Source organism: Crocodylus porosus, unplaced genomic scaffold (assembly GCF_001723895.1).
Source record: "Crocodylus porosus isolate Cpor-Errol unplaced genomic scaffold, CroPor_comp1, whole genome shotgun sequence".
Lineage (NCBI taxonomy): Eukaryota > Metazoa > Chordata > Crocodylia > Crocodylidae > Crocodylus > Crocodylus porosus.
The window spans coordinates 152,862,650-152,881,019 of record NW_017728886.1 but is presented as its reverse complement, the minus strand read 5'-3'; the positions used below and the strand labels follow the sequence as shown (position 1 = coordinate 152,881,019).

At 42.8% G+C, this 18,370-nt stretch overlaps 1 protein-coding gene across 1 annotated transcript in view; it reads left to right on the top strand.

Annotated features, from left to right (window-relative positions):
* Window positions 1–1,537: 1,537 nt before the first annotated feature.
* ELOVL2 (ELOVL fatty acid elongase 2) overlaps window positions 1,538–18,370 on the top strand; it is a 78,634-nt gene continuing 61,801 nt past the window's right edge. The window contains exon 1 of the mRNA XM_019543236.1: window positions 1,538–1,633. Within this exon, the coding sequence (XP_019398781.1) occupies window positions 1,631–1,633 (3 nt within the window). The 5' untranslated portion in view covers window positions 1,538–1,630. The remainder of the gene's footprint in view (window positions 1,634–18,370) is intronic.

Sequence of the window (18,370 nt, the reverse complement as noted above, 5' to 3'; positions counted from 1 at the left end):
TACAAGCCCCTTCTTGGCTTTGAGGTTTTCAACTGCAATCCTGAGAGATTTATGAGACTTCTGCTGGGATTCAGCAAGTGGTCTGCCAGTTGGCACATGGACTTTTCTACTCTCCCCACCACCAAAAAATCCAACTATTTTTCTACTGAGATTCCTAGTGTATACTTGTTCTGTCTTACTACTAGCTGCTGCTGCTCATATGGTATAATGGTTTTGCCTTACTAGTTTAAGTTAGAGAATAACATTTTAAAAAGCAGCAATTAAGTAAATTGTAAGAAGAGAATGTTTTGGCACGGTTTAAATGTATTGTTTTGATTTTCATTTCAAAACGTGTTTCATATGTAAAAATAAATTTTAAAGTAAATTCAGAACAAAATGTTTAGAGTGATGTGAATTTTTCCCCAAACTTTTATGTGGAATTTAGCGTTTGGATTTGGAACAAAAATATGTGAAGCACCATTGTGACATTTCCAGTGAAAGAGAGATTTTGATGCCCCTTCTTCACCAGCTAGCATTCTGTTACATAAGGCATACCCATGGCAAATAATTTTTTTCTCCTTAATTCCCTTCCTTCCCAATGACACATTTTGTTAATAAACGGCTCCTGCAGTCACAGTTTCCTGTAGAAGGAAACCATCAGGTCCATGGAGGGATATGTGATCTCAGGTAGCTTGAGTCAATGTTAGGAGCATTTTGGAGATGTAGACAGAGCCCTTTAACTGCAAACATAGGTGTTTGACACACTGTGTTCAGCAAGCAGCAGAAACACCTACAAGCCCAAATTCAACCATGAAGATTAAAATCCTGGCACGGAGGGGACACTTTTAGGTTGGAGAGAGCAGTCCTGAGCCTACTGCCAATGCAATGGTCGGTTTTGCAAGGCTGGCGCTGGTTGGAGACCAGCCATCCTCCCCTTGCCTGGCAGCTCCTCTCTTCCAGCCTTCATCCTCTCTTTTCCTTTGCTCTCCCACCACCTCCTTTAGTCCGAGCTGTTTCTGGGCCCTCCTCTCACCCCTCCCGAGGCACTGCTCCAGTTTTAAGCCTCCCACCCCCCGGAGGAGACAAAAGCATGCCAGGAGTGGCCGGCTGGAGGAGGGGGCCGCATTTTGGTTCACCCTGGCAACCCCCTGACATGCCAGCTTGCGGGCCTATTATATCAAGCCCTCTTGGCAAGAAAACCTGCAGCACAGCTAGGTCAGTGTGTGTGTGCTGGCGGGGGGGAGCTCTGTGTCGGCTTTCAAGACTCCGCCTCCACGATCCCCCAAGCTGGGGCTTGGCTTGCAGCCTTTGTGCTGCGCTCCCTGGAGCCCGGAGCCCCTGTGGACACCGGGCGGGTCCCTTCCCGGCGGGCTTCCCCTGCTCCCCGCCGGCAGCGGCAGCCGCCGCCCTGCCTCAGGCTTGCGGAGGGGCAGGAGAGCCGCGGCCCCGGCCCCGAGCCCGCCTCTTGCTCGAGTCAGGCGGCTGCGGGGGGAGGGAGGCCGGGGCTCTGCCGAAGCAGGAGGCGGAGGAGGGGGAGGGGGAGGCGAGGGCAGGGCAGGAGGCGGCGCTGCCGGCGCGGCGGAGCCCGCACAAGGAGCCGGATACCCTGGACAGCGCATCGCCGCCGCCGCCGCCCGCGCACCCCGGCCACATGGTGAGTCCCCGGGGGCCGCCCCTGCGCCGCCCGCCCTTGCAAGGCACGAAGCGGCCTGGCCTCAGCCCTCTGCCCCGGGCGCGGCCTCCCCAGCTGTGCCCCCGCGGGCTGCCAGGCTCAGCTCCCGCCCCCCGGCCTGGGGCTGCCCCGGGGTCCCCTCCGCCTTCACCCTGCCCTGCGGCGCCTCCCCTCAAGACCAGCCTTGAGCCGGCGCCCCGGAGTGAACCGACCCGCCAGCCCCGGGCCGCCACCTTACACCAGCTTAACCCCGGCAGCTCGGCCCCAGCCAGAGGGAACTGCGGGGGGGATATGCACAGCTCCCCCAGCCCAACCCTGGGATGGGAGCGCGGGTATCTAGTGTACCCCCCAGGTATCAGTAGCCAGGTGAACTCAGGGCTTGGGGAGCTTCCCCAGCTGCCCCGTGCCCATCAAGAGGCTGCCCCGCCGAGAGAGGGCACCAGGCAGTACGCAGGCAGAGCCAATGCATGAGGCTCAGCTGTGGGGGCACTGCCCTGGCTGTGCTTCTGCCAAACCTGGACACCACCAGCCTTGCCCCAAGAGAAAGACGCAAGGCTGGGGAGTTCCCCTGTATTCCTCTTGGCAGCCTTTCAGGGGTGCCATTTGCTCTGGTGGAAGAGAGCACTTGAGCTAGCTTGTGGCACCCTTTGGGTCAGAGGGTGGGAGGCAAGCCTGGCCTTAGTGTTTATGCAAGCAGGAGTTGAAAGCTAGATTGGCAGTAGCAGACAGTAGACCTCAATACACCTTGTTAGATTTAAGGCACCCTTTGGAAAGTGCCCACTCTTAGCGTTGACTTGTTTCTCAACTACAGAAAAAAATAGAGCAATTCCTCTGTTGCAAAGAGCTCAGAAAGTGGGTCAGAAAGTTGCTGATGCTACAGATCCCTATTTGGAGTCTCTGGTTGTATCTTGTGAATCACATGCAGGTATTTCCAGCCCTAACAATGCTAATGTTGCATAATAATACCTCATGGCACCCTTAAAATGATCTTAAGGCACCCTAGGGTGCTGCAGCACCATGGCCAAGAATCACCTGAGTAGGGACATTTCAGAGGTTTATGGAAGGGCTACAGAACTTGAAATAAAAATGGGAAGGAAGTCCCAGCTAGAGAGGCATTACAAGATTGTTAGTTTGCTCTTAGTTATGAGGCTCAACCTATCAAAATAGAAAATAATTGCTTCTTGTCTAGGAGTAAGCAAGCTGGATTTCAATGTCAGTGTCAGCTTTCTACCTCAGAGCCTGTAACCTGTAAAGCTTAGACTGTTTTGGGAACAATTGTCTTTCCTTCTTAAGAAATCTAACAATGCTTTTGAATGCAATGATTGAGATCCTTGGGAACTGCAGCACCTTTCCCTGACATTTTATCTGTCTCCTTTTAGTTTTTAATTTAATTGGTTGAACATTTCAACAAGTTTACAGTCATGTTGCAGCCTTTTCAAGGGAGGAAGGAGAGAGGAAACGTATAACAGCCAGGCATATCTACCACATGTGGTTACTTTTATATAGAAGGAAAGGTTAATATATTAATACATAGGCTCAGTTCCTCTTACTAGGATTTTACAGCACTCACCATAAGCCAAATACAAAGCCAGAAAACCAACAGCTTGATTTTGTAAGGTATTAGGCACTTGGAACTGAGATTCCTCTTGATTTTCTGTCTGTATTTTATTTATTTCTAAATATTTTAGGATCATATGCACAAATGGAATTTTATTCCTGAAGGTAAGTTAATAGAAGTGCTTGCGTACATAATGAATCTTAAGAGGTGCACTGCTTTTCCATATGATGAATATAAATAATGGAATTTTATTTATCTGAGTGATATAAGAGCCTGAGAACTTTAAAAGCAGAGTGCTTCAGGCAGTCAGACTGCAAATGGGAGATTTTAAAAAATATCCTTGTGCTGATAGTTGCTTCCACAATACATAGTGGATTAAAACTGAATTAAACCTCATAATAATCCTGAGAAGCAGAGGAGCATCACTCCCATTTTGCAGCTGAGAAGAACAAGTCATGGGAAAGTTTAGTAATTAATCTAAGGTTTCATCAGAGATAGGAAGCAGGTTTTGGAACAGATTTTCTGTTTTCAGCCACGTGGTTTAGCAACAAAACCATTCCTCCTCTTAAACTGGGAGGTATATTCTGATTTAAGAGCCATCTGGCCATTCCTCACACATAAAAATAGTGTGAAAACTCAGCATTTCAGCTGCACAATATCCAGAGAAAAATAGCTGATTTCAGGGAGGGTGGCCAAACCGTTATGATTCAAGATGGACAGTTCTAATGTAGTTTTCCACTTACAAGGTATAAGGAGCTACCCATTTTACCTTTAAAAAAAAAGCCAGGGGGAGGGCAGGTGGGGTTGGGGAAAGACACACACTGAAGTTATCCTTCACCTGTCTGACTCATTCAATCTCTTAAATGTCTGATTGTGCCTGTCCCAAATCTAGGAAAAAGTAGGAGGGAATGGTGGAAGAGATGATATGACAGAGTATTCTCTTGAAGAATTCCTTTGCAGCAGACTTGCTAATACCAGGCATAGCTGAAAACCCACTGTTACCGTACAATACCATGCTATTCTAAGAAAAAAAGTATTCTAAAAGGAGCTGTCTAACCTTGCTCCTGACACAGCCAACAGAAAATTATCATAGTCTTTAACAGCTACATTTTCAGGTACAGGTGCACAGAAACCTGGGTTTGAATCACTATAGCATTACTCCACTTTTGCTAGTGTGATTGTCAGCCTCCAGTAGAGTTGCACTACACAGATGTAAAAGTGTTTGGTGTGGGCCTATCTTGGAGCAGCATTTATGTCTGGAAGTCAGTTGCTTTTATTCAATGTGTTTGTAAATGGAGCAAGTACATTTCTGCTTTAGAAAATTAGCAAGATCTACAGGGGGATGAAGCTGTCTGCTTTACATCCTGAATCTGAAATTAGAATAATTAACAGTAAGTTACTGTAAACTGTGTAAAGCTAATCAAGGATCCCATCTCAGGATTGCATTAGTTTGATTATGGCAATGATCTAAGGGATCCCAGTGTCCCATAGGACACTGTGTAGCACAAATGGTTGAAACATGAAGGTAATGATACAATTAGAAGGCAGGTTTTCAGAACTGATGAATCAGGTCACAGAATTACCTCTGGGATTTTCTAGCTAGATCAAAATACAGCTGCCTGAGGCAGTTAAAATGTTCTTTAAAGGCTGATTCCAGGTCAGCTCCATCAGCATAAGTCTAGAATCGTTTTATTTACATTCAGTGGATTAACTTTGGATTTATCTTTATGGAATCAATATCCAAGGCCTACCCTAAACTTTTATTTCCAAGTCACAGAACAGTTGGTTAATCTCAGAATTGTTCTAGGACAGTTGGCAGCAATAGATACAAGGTCAGAATTGCATATGCATGTGTTAGCAAATGTGGACTATTCTGCACTTGGAACAATCGGCTGCTACTGAACACATTTTTATATATTTTGTCACGTAGAACTTCTTGAAGTGAAGAAGAGAGAATAATAGCCTGACAGGAATGGAAAGGAAAAAGTCCCCCAAAATTGTAATCTCTCAAGATATTTAGAAGTATTGCTGGGAACATACAACTGAAAAGGACCCCGTAGGCCTATACCAAGCTTAAGGGTCTTACAGGATACAATGAAAATAGCAATGGCTTGCTTCATTAGCAAGAGTTGGAAGAAAAATGCATCTACAGAGGAAGCAGGATCACAACTAAAAGTTTTGCCACAACAAAGATTTCTACTGGAACAAATTTATTAGACATAAATGGATGAGCCTAACCCATTAACTGAAAGGGGATTTTACGAGAAAAAGTACTTCAGGTCTCTGCCTTTGAAGACAGAGAGAGAAGAGATCCTTCAAAGGAATGTCACCACATTTGCTAGATACATATTTATGTAACCTGCACTTTGATACATACTTTGCTAAGGATGCTGTGATGCAAGCTTCAGCTAAATAGGAAGTGTGAATATGTCTCGACCCACGTTTGGCATTGGATAAACAGTAGTGACCCAGAGTCAAGTTAGAGTGTTCTGCCATAGCTATCTATGTAGAAGCCAATTTGATGGTGGAGATGGATCATTGCCCAGAAGATAGCGAGCACTAAAACACTTCATTTTATCTTGGTGTAATCATTAGTACTAGCAGCAGGATTCTGCAGGATTATTGGAGCAATGGAGTCCAAGCCTGTTCTGAACAGTTCTCATCAACTTCTCTGTGGTGTTACATGGGTGTTAGAGCAGAATTGGACCCATGGTGTATGGAAATATTTGTCCAGTCCCCCATGCTGAGAAAGTAAATATACCTTTGCACCTTGCTATGAAATAGAGAATAAACTAGATCAGGTCCTCAGGTCATATAACTTGCTACAGTTCCAGGCACTAGACTTCTTATCTATGGATACTGTGTGCAAACAGAAACCAGCCTGGCACAAATCCACTAGTGACAAAGAACTCAGTGTCAGAGATTACTTTCAGGGCATGTCAGATCTGATGTGGCAGTCAGCCTTGTCAGTCCTTCCATCCAAAATCTAAGACCACATATCAAACCTATACCAATCAATAAATAGTACTAGTGTAACTTTGAAGATATTTACCTTCAGAATGTACAGTGGCTTTGGACTACTGATGAGTGCACATAAAAATGGCTGGGTATGGATATTCCTTTTTGAGCTTTACAGACACCATATTTTAGACCTCACCTGCTTTTGAAATCCAACTGATAGCAGAATCAGTACTATATTTAAGATCTATTCTAGAGTCTATTTACTCTACTCATGTGCACACAGACCAGAATTTAGCCCTGTTTCTGCCTCTGGGTGGCCAAAATGTAACCTTAAATTTTATTTTAAAACTTGAGAAAAGAATGCAGAGAGGTTAGTGACTAGAACAGAATGCAACCTTGCCCTGATACCCTGGATTTCATGATACTCCAGTATACATGAACACATTCATAAAGTGGTTCTAAAAAAAGCAACCACCCCAGATAGCGTTTTCATCCCTATATATGACTAGTGTAAATGACTGCATATAGAGCAAAACAATGGTGCATCAGGCACCACGTCTTCCATAGAAGATTAGAATATGTTTAAATGAATAACTGTCAGGTTATTCACAAAAAAAAGAAAAAAAATAAAGAACGAAGCATGACTAACTGGAGCTGCCAGCACTAACTTTTTATTTATATCACATATGGTGAAGAATACTGGAAAAAAGCAGAATGAGCCACTGAAAGGAGCCTGAAAACATCTGTGATGCATCTGGTTTTCAGCAGGTTTCTCTGAGGTCTGTGAAGATATATTGTTTCTTTAGCTCAAATTCTTGCACCATTATAGAAATGCATGAGGACAGGAAGAAAAAAGAAATTCCTAATTTGTACTAAGCCCCTAATCTTGTCTAAATTTGCTCCTATAGAGTTTCTCTTGATTTTGCCACTGTGAAAGGAAAATTATTTTCAAGCACTCAGTTCACTTGGAGGGAAAAAACCACTCGTAGAGGGCGTGGGGGAGGACCCAGAAGGATAGATGGCAGTATAATCTGATATTGTATACATTTGATAAGCTATTTTATCCCCTTGTACAAGCACAGTGATATCAATGAAGTCACATCCAGGCATGATTTTGACCTAATGTTTCTTTATGTCCCACTATACAAGTGGTCACATTAATCTCTGCATACAAAGCTGAAAAAGTGGAGCTGTTGCTATGCATTTGGAATTAATGAATAAATCTCATACAGTTCAATTCTAAAATATGTGGTCAATGACAAAGTAATACTTGTTAACTCCAAATCAGGGATTAGTTTTCAAAGGAACAAAAGAAATGGGAGATTAGGAGGTCAAAGATATGCAGCTTGGTTGGGTTTTTATTGATCATGATTATTGCTTATTTGTAACCTTCCTAGAGTCCATCAAAAGACAAGAGGAGAAATTCTCTTCTTTCCCTGTTTGCAAAAGGAAAAAATAAAATACCCTATAGATTTGCAAACAAATATTTTTTTTATCACCAGCAGTATACTTACACTCCCAAATATCACTTTTATTAATGAATTCTAAGTGCTTAGCAACAGCCCACCTTTAAAGGGGGAACCCCCCACAAATTAAAAATGATCATCTTTATTTTTACCATCCCTTATGGTTTGCTTCATTATTTCCCAGACATACAGACCACCATATTTGACTCAGCCTGCACCAAACACAATATTGTTACACATGAAATACAGGAAACATACAGCTTCATAGGTTCATTAATGAGACAACCCCCAAAGAGAAGGCTGAAAGGAGATCCTGTGGCCGCCTACAAATTCATTATGGGGATGCAGCAAGGGATCAGAGATGCTCTGTTCACCAGGGCGCCTCTTGGGGTAACAAGGACCAATGGTCACAAACTGACAGAGAACAGATTTAGGCTAGCTATCAGGAAAAAATTCTTTACAGTAAGGGTGGCAAGAATTTGGAATGGGTTTCCAAAGGAGGTGGTACTATCCCCTACCTTAGGGGTCTTCAAGAGAAGGCTGGATAGGCATCTGGCTGGGGTCATCTGACCCCAGCACTCTTTCCTGCGCAGGCAGGGGGTTGGACTCAATGATCTGTTCAGGTCCCTTCTGACTCTGGCATCTATGAATCTGCATTGTTTGTAAGACCCTTGCTATTCTCTAGCACAGGGCCTTGGCATAAGCTCTCCAAGCCATAAGGAACATAGCAACACCAGTTCAGTTATGTCGGAATATGAGGCTTTGCAATTTGTACTACTGGCAGTCCTCAGACTTACAACACAATTGGTTCCTGAAAACTGTGTCTTAAGTTGAAACGTTGTAACTTGGAACCAATTTTCTCATAAGAAACAATGTTATAAATGGGGGATTTGTTCCTGAACCAAGGCTCAATACCCTATTTTCACCAAAAATACCCCAGGATTTTGTACTCAATCAATTATAGATGTGTAATATAGCTACATTAATGTATTTATATTGTAAATAGCAATCATATTGATTTGGAAGGCCTTCTTTGAGGTGACTTTGCTCAATTTTTTGAAAGGCTCTTGGTTGGAGTTGTTGAAGGGTTCTTGCCTGGATGGAGTCTTCTCAGGAGTCTTGGCTGCAGGTTTTTCTGGAGACTTTTCTGCTTTCTTAAAGAAAGTGTCCAAGGAAGTTTGAACAGATGTTCTCTAGGGAGATGAGCAATGCAGCAAACTTGTTTGCTGGCATAGCGTCGCATAGGATCAAGCGTTGTAAAGTCAAAACTGATGTCATAAAGTTGAAACAGGGTATCAATTTATAAAGATTGTAAGTGCAAAACATCACTTGAAACATTGTAAGTCAAGGACTGCCTGTACCTCTTTCTCTCCAAGCCCATACTAAGAGCCTGGTTTAAGGGAAACAATGTTTTTTGGGTACTAAGGTTTAAGGGAACTGGTTTGGGGTATTAAGATTTAAGAGTATGCCTTGAAACAAGGCAACCATCTCCATCTAATTCCTACCACTAATTGCATGTTAGAGCTCAACTGTCATAGGAAATTATGGCATATCTGAGTAATGTTTATGTAATTTTGGAATTTTAAACATGATTTACTGTTTTCTCTCATTTAATCATAAGGGCTGTATTACAGTCTAGCTGCATATAGTGCAATATATGTGCATATAGTTGCATATATACATAGCTGCATATATGTGCAATATGTGGCTAGTTTGCCATTTTAACAAGACATTAGTTGAAAAAAATTGGCTGAACACATGGCATAATGTAATTTATGAGGCCATTAAGATGAGACTCATGCTACAAATGTGAAATCTGCCAGGGCCCTTAATCAGGTGCAAGTGAAAACTGTAATATTCCTGCATGAATTAGAAGGCAGGGTTCAGTCAGCTTAAGCAGGGCCTTTAATACTGATATCAATTTACTAACTGGTTAGCGTTATTTGCATGATTTAAAAAGGGGATACATGCTTGCCTTGCTCACAGGAATCTTAAGCAGATTATACTGCATAGGACACTCTTAGATGACATTGCAGCCATTTAACACTAGAGCTGGATTTTTATTTGACAAGCATTTCTGAAGTACAGGCAGTCGTCAAACTTACAACACAACTGGTTCCTGAAAACCGGGGCTTAAGTTGAACCATTGTAACTTGGAACCAATTTTACCATAAGAAACAATGTTATAAATGGGGGATGGGTTGCTGAACCAAGGCCCAATACCCTATTTACACCAAAAATAACACAGAATTTTGTACTCGATCAATTATAGATGAGCAATATAGCTACATTAATGTGTTTATATTGTAAATAGCAATCATATCAATTTGAAAGGACTTCTTTGAGGTAACTTTGCTGGAATTTTTGAAGGGTACTTGGCTGGAATCTTCTCAGGAGTCTTGGCTGAGTTTTGTCTGCTTTCTTAAAGAAAATGTCCAAGGAAGTTTGGACCTGTGTTCTCCAGGGAGATGGGCAACGCAGCGAACTTGTTTGCTGGCATGGCCTGGCATCGGATCAAGCATTGTAAAGTCAAAACTGACGTCAGAAAGTTGAAACAGGGTGTCAATTTATAAACGTTCTAAGTGTGAAATGTTGTCACTTGAAATGTTGATTGCCTGTATTGAATTTTCATTCCAGTAGATTGTTTTTAAGAGTTTGACTTAAAACAAACTATTTTGCTTCACTTTTGACTACATGTACACAACATACTTTGAAATGAGAAATAGTCTTGGAACAAAAAAATTGTTTCAGTTTCAAATATAAATAGTTGAAGATCATGCCTGACTTGGAACATTGATAATTTCACATATCATTATTATTTTTCTTATAAAAATATTTCATGAGGAATTGTTATTACAGCTGTGTGAAATGAAATGGGTATAATGATATCTACTGGAGGTAGGAAGATCTGAGTAATAAATCTAGATGGATACTGAGCAATTTAATAATAACATTGAAAGCTTCTGGTGATGTTTTCTAAATGCTGTAGAAATGACTTATGATTCTGTGTCACATTTTTTTAATCAGCACGTGGACCTACAGTCTTTGTTAGGTTCATTTGTCTAAGATAAGACTGTTTGTTAGGAAGTGAAAGAGGACACATGCCAGGTTTCAATATACTAATATCACAGAAATTGCTTTGATAGAACTTTCAGTTAGTAAATAGTTGAATTTTCCCCAGAAGAGGGGGGACAGGGGGGTTTCACTTCTATCTACAGAGAAATATGATTCTGAGAAGAGCGAGAAAATAGTTCAAGGAAGATATTGGGGAGATGGATAAGGGTAAATGGTATATCAGACTAAGATTTTATTTTTGAATCACACACACACACACACACACACACACACACACACACACACACTGAAGGTGCTGAAAATAGTTCAATTTCCAGCATACTGATTTTTCCCACTCCTACAGTAGAGAGAACATTTATCAAAACCAGTGGTTTCACTGGGTCTTAAAGGCCTTGGCTAATTTGTGTTCTCAGTTACACAATTACTGAGGTTGGTGGCTTGGATGAGTGCTACAATATGCATATATGAATAAACCATGTACAATGCATGACTTGCAATTGCTACTGGGGAGAAAGCAAACCTGCAATTAATTCATTATTAGATTTGAATATTAAAAAGTTTTATTTTCTTTTTGCCAATTATTTAAGGCGTTTCCATAATATAGTTAATTTTAAGCATTCTGTAAGTGTTCCAGATTTGAATAATTCACCCCTAAACCATTTTAATTCTATGGTTCAGAGTTATCAGAAAGCACAACTAATCACCTTCCCTTAGTTTTTATAGTGTACCAGTAGACTGTCAGGCTAGTGCTGGCCCTATGTGCCAGGAGCCTGGCTCATAGTATTGAGGTTTTATTAACTGAGGAAGAATTATTCTTTATTTACCTTTGATATTTCAAAGACATTAGAAGGAGTGGGGAGTAGGTGGGAGGGAGGGAGGAGAAGGGGAGGAAAAAGGGATAGTAAAGAAAGCTTTCACCTCTCAATATGCCATAAGTTGGCAACAGCAACCTGACCCCTGCTTTCTCTTAAAAATAGTATATAAATTAAAAACTGAATACAAAAGTCAGTTAAGCTATCTCCTCAAAATGCTATAAAAGTATTTGGAATAAAGATGTTAGTTATCTCCTCAAATGCTTTTAAGTGCAGGGTGGAAGGGGAGAATAAATAAGGATCAGGTAGTCTGATATGTAGGTGCTACTCTTTCTTCAGGATTAGTTTTATGTCCTTGCCCAACATCTTGCAACATTTATATCTTGAGTTTGCTTCTTCCTTTCCATACACCATACATGAATTTTCACAGCCAACTGGAAGTAAAAGAGCCTTGTTCCCTCCTTCTCTGCTGCCAGCTTGGACAGAAACCTTCCAAAGAGTAATGTGCACTCATCCTGGCAAAGAATGAATGGCTGGCAGTGACCTCGGGAGGGATCACTAAGGCAAGGTTTTGGCATTCTTTTCAATAGTAAGCAAATACCAAATAATACTGTCCCCACAACTTCAGGCTCAGCATGCTTGTTTGATGGCTGCAGCTAGCCAACTTGGTTCCCTTGCTGCCTACAGGCCAGAGGAAAAGTCACATGAGTGCTGCAACCACTATGTAGCAGCTTTTGTTTCAAGATGTTATTGTGCGTATGATGTTGTTGCTCAGATAAATATCTGTGCAAGTGCTTTGTTGTAATTTGTGAAGAGCATTGCATTTTTAAGAAGATGACATTTCAAATGAAGGGAAGATAGTTTAACAGCTATTTTGACTGAAAAAAAAGTCAAACATCTTCTGTGCATACTTGGCAGGTATTCTAGACATTACACTGGCTAGTTTGATGGACTGGTATCCATTGCTTGTAGCATGGGATTGATTACCCACCCCCCACATCCTCTGGTGTTTGTTTTTTTTCAGTTCCATGACAGACTTTGGATGCATCTTCTGGCTCTGGCCAGCACAGGCTGGAGGTGTCCTACCCAACCAGTCATAGGCACATTCTAAACCCCAGACTATGTCCAAGGCCAAATTAACCCTTTAGTGGGCCCTAGCCAAATAAACTCCTGGGCCTCGGGCTTGTTGAGACCCTCCTCCCCCTCCCCACAGTGCTGCTGCCTGTGTGGAGTGGGGCTTGGAGCCACTGCTAGGAAGCAGCCACCATGGCAGCAAGGCCAGCAGAGGGGAGGGGAAGGAAAGGGAGGCAGATGGGACCATTTGCACCACTGTTGAGGAGGGAAGGGCTGGGGTCCCCTGCCGCTCAGGGCCCTAGGCATGTGCCTAATTTGCCTTTGCATTAATTTGGCCCTGACTATGGCAGTAAGGATGCTCTGTGTCTTTTCTTGAGCCCTCCACCTGCTGCATGCTTGAGGTGACTGCTGGGGAAAAAACTGGAGCATCCTCACTAGCATAGTTCTGGGTTTGGAGCATGCCTATAGCATGCACAAGCCCCTTATAAGAAAAAGCAAGGAGGTACCTTAAGCATGAATACTTTTCTTTCATGGCTACATAGCCATATTTACCTCTTGTTCCCTACATTTCTAGTTGGAGTGCACTTCTACCAGTGTTAGGCCTCATGCTGTGACCTGCCATGTGATAGAACTGTGTAGTTTATACAGGAGAATGGACTACAGTGCACCAGAGGGTTTGGCCAAGCTCAGCAGCTTCTAGTTCTTCTCTCCCAAACTGAAGTATTATTTTACAGTAGGAACAAAGGGATTAGTGAAAATCTACCTATGCTTATTTTAACATTTCTGTAATGGGAATATAAATTTGGCTGACTTCTCCACACCACCAGCCAATAACCTGTATCACAGCTTCATGGCACTAGATAACTATTCCCCTTAAAAACACTCATTTATAAAAATTGCCCAGAGTTCTTTTTTCTCCTGCATTTGTGGATTTCTTTTTATGGTGGTCAGGGCCAGTTTTGATGAAAAATACTTCCAAGTTAATGGTGTTGGCCATGTCACAGTATTTCTCTTAAGGCATTCTTGCTGGTTAAAAAGAAAGCTCTTAGGCTGCTTACAGATGTGGAAGAAGCTTTCAGCAAGGAAAAATACATGTATCTGAATATTAGTGAAGATACAAAGAATAAAAAAATAAAGGTAATGATGTCTATATGAAACACTGTTATGTGCACCAATGTGTATGGAGGCTTTTGTCCACTGTGCTGGCTGGAAATATTTAGACTCAGATGCAAACCTAGTGAATGCTAGTTTACTAGGTGACCATACATTCTTTTTGCTGAGCATACTGATGATTTGTTCAGATGAATGCTTTTGTATCATAGGTATAATTTTGAGGGCATATACCATGTTGCCCCCTCAAGAATCCAGACTATTGAGAGAAAATGTTAACCCAACTCAGTCCATGCCTAAATCTCCTGTAGTCACTATCAGACTAATGGAAGTTAGAGATATTGAATACATAATCTATATCTCAAAATGTAACCGGATCCTTACATTAAATCCACAATCTCTATTTATCAAGAAATTATGGTGCCTTTGATGAATGAAAAGGGTAATTTGAACCTTTGTGTTGGACTTTTCCCCCACTTCATAAGTTACAGCAGATATCCAAGGCCTGCCACACTCCAGGAATGACTGGATGACCTGTCTTAAGTTTTATAAGACTTTATAATACAGCAATAACCATATAACACAAACAAAACAATGACAGAAATGTTAAGGTACTAGAATTTTTGCTGCAAGGACTCTAAGTTGTAATTACAGAAGGCCAGTTCTGTCTAGATGGAACCACTTCTAGTGAACCTTTATCCACAATCTGTTTGTATATCCGCAAAACTGTCAGCACAAAAAAAAGCAGGTGAAAGATTTTGTTCAGAATCTAAATACTACTCTTTGATGCAAGTATGTTTCCATATCGGTTTCTACTAATTTTTAAAATCAGAAAGAATGTAGCCAAACTCTACTAAAACTGAATTCAGTTTATTATTAACTGAATATCACAAGAAACAGTGTTAAAATCTTGAACATATCCCCACTCTCCTCTGTCAGTGTGGAACATGGGTGACCAGCCATTATCATCTTAAGAGCCTGTAAAGGTATCACTAACAATGCCTTCAGAAAATCCTCCTCATCAAATGGGAAGATTGCCGCACAAATGCCAGCATACTCTTTCAGCTGAGTTGAGAGAAAATAATTGCAAACAAAACAAGTCAGTTTTGTAAAAATAACTAGTACTCAGTATGCTCTTTCCATGCACATTTAAATACCAGTACTCTGACTTTTCACAAGCAAAGTATTGGGAAACTAATGTACACTTGTAACTTACGCTTATGGATTTTTTCCCTTAAGAACACACACAAGCTGTTTTCATCATTTATGATAATAAATTCCACTCACAGCTAAAGAACTGAGTTTTTCTAGAACAACTACAGTTTCTGCTTACCTCTCTCCCACATCTGTTGGAGTAGGTTGTATTTTCACTAATTGACCTAAAAGCAAAATCAAAAGGCTCTGTATATAAAGATGATAAAGGGCAAAATGGCCTTGGATGATTTGCAGGAGTTGGAAAATAGGCACCATAGTATTCTCAAGCCTCTCTGGTTCTACACCTAATTAGCCCTTTAACAACAGGCCAGACAGCACTGCAGCAAATTCGAGAAAAAGTCTGTATATTTAAGTACAATGTAGATACTAAGAAGAAATCACTACAGCAAAGAAAAAGCATCTACCTCTTAAAGAGAGAAAGCCATACAAATTAAGCTTTCCCTCAGCAAGAGCCCAGCCCCTGAGAAAACTTCAGCTTGGGGCCTCTTTCAGCTATAACCCCCAAAACATTATTGCAGCATAACTCATAGTTTCATAGTAAGTAGGGTCAGAAGGGACCTGAGCAGATCATCAAGTCTGACCCCCTGCCATGGCACGAAAGAGTACTGGGGTCAAACGACATTGGACCCCTGCTAAACCAGATAGGACAACTGATAACCAATGCCCATGAAAAAGCAAACTTTCTTAATGGGTACTTTGCTTCAGTTTTTCCACCAGTCCCATGGGATGCTCCTGCCCACTGCAGGACAGGGAGGCCTGGGTGAGGGAGATTCTTACCCTCCATCAAAGCTGACCTCATGAAGGAACACCTTGACAGGCTGGATACCTTCAAGTCAGCCAGCCCTGATGGTTTACACCACTCAAGGGTACTCAAGGACCTGGCTAGCTTCATAGCTCATCCTCTGGCATGGATCTTTGAGAACTCCTGGCACTCTGGTGAAGTACCCAAAGACTGGAAGAAGGCCATCGTGGTGCCTAACTTCAAGAAAGGGAGGAAAGTGGATCCAGCAAACTACAGGCCCATCAGCCTGACCTCTGTCCTGGAGAAGGTCTTGGAAAAAATTATCAAAGAGGCCATTCTTAACTGACTAGTTGACGGCAATATCCTGAGGGATACCCAGCTTGGGTTTGTTGCGGGTAGGTCTTGCTTGACCAATCTCATTTCCTTTTACGACCAGGTGACCCATCACCTGAACAAGGGGGAAGAGATTGATGTCATATATCTTGACTTCAAAAAAGCCTTCAATCTGGTATCCCATGATCACCCCTTGGCAAAACTGGCTAACTACAGCCTTGACCACACCACAATCTGCTGGCTGGGGAACTGGCTCCGTGGCAGGACACAGAGGGTGGTGGCTGGCGGAAGCCAATCATCGTGGAGTGCTGTGACCGGTGGGATCCCTCAAGGGTCTGTCCTACTGCCTATACTTTTTAACATCATCAGTGATGTAGACATTGGTGTCAAAAGCGGGCAGGCCAAGTTTGCCAACAACACCAAACTCTGGGAGTAAAGCATCCACACCTGAGGACAGGAGGGTGATCCAAGCAGATCTTGACAGCCTCATGAAATGGGTGGATGAGAACCTGATGATGTTTAACACTGAAAAATGCAAGGTTCTCCACCTTATCAGGAAAAGCCTGCAAGATCCTTATAGGCTCAGCAGTGCTATGCTGGTTAGCACTACAGATGAAAGGGACTTGGGGGTCATCATTGACCACAAGATGAACATGAGCCTGCAATCTGATGCTATGGCTAGTAAAGCGAGCAAAATGCTGGCTTGCATCCATAGATGCTTCTCAAGCAAATCCCGGGACATCATTCTCCTGTTGTACTTGGCCTTGGTGAGGCTGCAGGTGGAGTATTGTGTCCAGTTTTGGGCTCCACAATTCAAAAAGGATGTGGAGAAGCTTGAGAGGGTGCAGAGGAGAGCCATGCACATGATCAGAGGTCAGGAAAACAGACCTTATGATGAGAGGCTCAGAGCCATGGGACTCTTCAGCCTGGAAAAGCGCAGGCTCAGGGGCGATATGGTGGCCACCTATAAGTTTATCAGGGGTGTTCACCAGGATCTGGGGGAATATCTGTTCACCAGAGCGCCCCAAGAGTAGACAAGATCGAGCAGTCACAAACTCCACCGTGACCGATTCAGACTGGACACAAGGAAGAACTTCTTTACTGTCCGAGCCCCCCCAGGGTTTGGAAAAGACTGTCCCCGAAGGCAGTTTAAGCACTCACATTGAACTCCTTCAAGACACATTTGGATGTTTATCTTGCTGGGATCTTATGATCCCTGCTGAATCCTGCCCCTGGGGCAGGGGGCTGGACTCGATGATCCTTCAGGGTCCCTTCCAGGCTGAATGTCTATGAAATATATATAGGGATATACAGTAAAAGCTCTGTTATCCAGCATCCCCTGGGAATTTCAGAGCTTCTGAAAAGAAAAAAATAAAATGGTTTTTCCAGTTAGTGGCACCCAGTATTTTCCCCTCTAACTTTCACTGTCAGATTCAGTCTCCAGCGTTATCACCCCAACTCATTACTCATAGATTTGTGATCATGCAAGAGGGTAGAGGTGAGGAAGTGAATGAATTCCTTACAGTTAGCCCAGTGCTGCTAAGCTGTAAATCTCTTAAGACCAGCAACTGTGGGACTTTCCCCAGATCTGCAAATACATGCATGTTTTTATCATGAGGCGGTGTCCCCAGGGGTGGCTGTGATGCCCTGGCAGCTCTGTGACCATGCAAGCTCCACCCCGAAGCTACCCTCTCATCTTACCTGCCATATCTTGCTGGTAGAATAAGTCAGGAGGCTGCCCACAGGCCTTCTCATGACCCCAGTCCACTGAACCTCACCAGAACTTGCTGGTAACTGAGCCCTTTGCTGGACCTCTTCACTACTGTGCTACACAGGGCACCTCAAGCCTTATGGGCTAATTACATGGCTCTAAACCTTCCCTTTACCACACTCCATGCCTTGCAGGTGTTACACGAAAGTTATTTCCCCTTTTGGGGTCTTGACCTACTTGACCTCCACCCTTTTATTCTGGCTAAACTTTCTAGCCTAGGCTTACTGTGTTGGCCCTAGCTTTGAGACACTAGCTCCAATTGATCTGTTTTTCACTCTGGGTCCTCTGGCCCCTCTCCCACTCTGGGAAGTAATGAGGCCTCTGACCCTCTGCTTACAGCCTCATCCCAAACCTCTGCTACAGCACCACAAACATAAGCCCCTGGGCTATAATGCAACGATAATAATGAAAACCATGTTTTGCCCCTTTAAGAAGGAAAACTTCCACCCCTAGGACAGTGTGGCTTCTAGCCCTGGGTACCTTGTAGGCTTCTAGTTTCATAGTTTCATAGTTTCTAGGGTCGGAAGGGACCTGAGTAGATCATCTAGTCCGACCCCCTGCCATGGCAGGAAACAATACTGGGGTCAAACAACCCCAGCAAG